This window comes from Nothoprocta perdicaria, unplaced genomic scaffold (genome assembly GCF_003342845.1).
Source record: "Nothoprocta perdicaria isolate Ctin4 unplaced genomic scaffold, notPer1 scaffold_591, whole genome shotgun sequence".
Classification (NCBI taxonomy): Eukaryota; Metazoa; Chordata; class Aves; order Tinamiformes; family Tinamidae; genus Nothoprocta; species Nothoprocta perdicaria.
The window spans coordinates 43,378-44,992 of NW_020455856.1; the positions used below are offsets into that span (position 1 = coordinate 43,378).

Consider the following 1,615-nt stretch of genomic DNA (forward strand, 5'->3'; position numbering starts at 1 on the left):
CCCAAACGGCCCCAAAAGGCCGCTCACCGAGGCAGACGCGGGTCTCCTYGTTGACGGCGAAGAGCACGAAGCCGCGGCCGCAGCAGCAGGACAGGTCGGCGCCGGGTCCCCCCACGCAGCACGAGAAGTTGGTGCAGGGGGGGTCCCCAACACACGGCCCCTGTTTGAGGGGGTCAGAGGTGGTTTGGGGCGGCCCTGCGGGAAAAAAAACCCAATTCGGACCCAAATTGGGCGGAAAATCCGCGCGAATCTACCTGGAAAGTGGGTGGAGAAGCTAAATCTGCCCCAAATGCAGCATCTCCGATTCCGACCCAAATCTGCCCAAATTCTCCCCAAAGACACCTCAAATTGAAGCAAAAATCTCCCAGTCCTGAATCCACCCAAATCCCTGGAAAAATCCGCCCAAATCCCTGGAAAATTCACCCAAATCCACTCAGAAAGCAGGTGGAAAAGCCAAATCTGCCCCGATTCTTCCCAAATCTGCCCAAGTTCTCCCCAAAAAGACCTCAAATCAAAGCAAAAATCTCCCRGTCCCGAATCCGCCCGAATCCCTGGAAAATCCGCCCAAATCCCTGGAAAATCCGCYCAAATCCACCCGGAAAGCGGGYGGAAAAGCCARATCTGCCCCAAATCCATCGCCTCTGATTCCTACCCAAATTCGCTCAAGTTCTCCCCAAAGACACCTGAAATCCAAGCAAAAATCTCCCAGTCCTGAATCTGCCCGAATTCCTGGAAAATGCGTCTGAATTTCTGGAAAATCCATTCAAATCCACTTGGAAAGTGGGCGGGAAAGCCGAATCTGCTCCGATTCCTACCCAAATCCTCCCAAGTTCTCCCCAAAGACACCTCAAATTGAAGCAAAAATCACCCAGTCCCGAAACCACCCGAATCTCTGGAAAAATCCACCTGAATCCCTGRAAATTCCACCCGGATTTCTGGAAAATCCGTCTCCTGAATCCACCCGGAAAGCGGGCAGGAAATCCAAATCTGTCCCAAATTCAGCACTTCTCATCCCTATCCAAATCCATCCTAGTTCTCCCCAAAAACATCTCTATTCAAAGCAAAAATCTCCCAGTCCTGAATCTACCCAAATCCCTGGAAAATCTGCCCAAATCCCTGGAAAATTCACCCAAATCCACTCAGAAAGCAGGTGGAAAAGTCAAATCTGCCCTGATTCTTAGCCAAATTTGCCCAAGTTATCCCCAAAGACACCTCAAATCAAAGCAAAAATCTCCCAGTCCCAAATTTGCCTGAATCCCCGGAAAATCCACCCAAATTCCTGGAAAATCCATCCCGAATCCCTGGAAAATCCATCCCTTGAATCCACCCGGAAAGCGGGTGGAAAATCCAAATCTATCCCAAATTTAGCACCTCTGACCCCTACCCAAATCCACCCAAGTTCTCCCCAAAGACACCTCAAAGCAAAGAAAAATCTCCCAGTCCCGAATCCGCCCGAATCCCTGGAAAATCCACCCAAATCCCAGGAAAATCCRCCCAAATCCACCCAGAAAGCGGGCAAAAAAGCCAAATCTGCCCCAAACCAGCTCCCCAAACTTCCCCATTCTCCCCAAATCCCGCCCCAAACGGGGGCAAAATCACCCAAACTGCCCCGCCC

General features: G+C 51.3%; 1 protein-coding gene across 1 annotated transcript in view; it reads right to left on the reverse strand.

The window, feature by feature from the left end:
• LOC112955751 (adhesion G protein-coupled receptor E4-like) overlaps positions 1-1,615 on the reverse strand; it is a 19,054-nt gene that overhangs the window by 16,188 nt on the left and 1,251 nt on the right. The window contains exon 2 of the mRNA XM_026049111.1: positions 28-195. Within this exon, the coding sequence (XP_025904896.1) occupies positions 28-195 (168 nt within the window). The remainder of the gene's footprint in view (positions 1-27; positions 196-1,615) is intronic.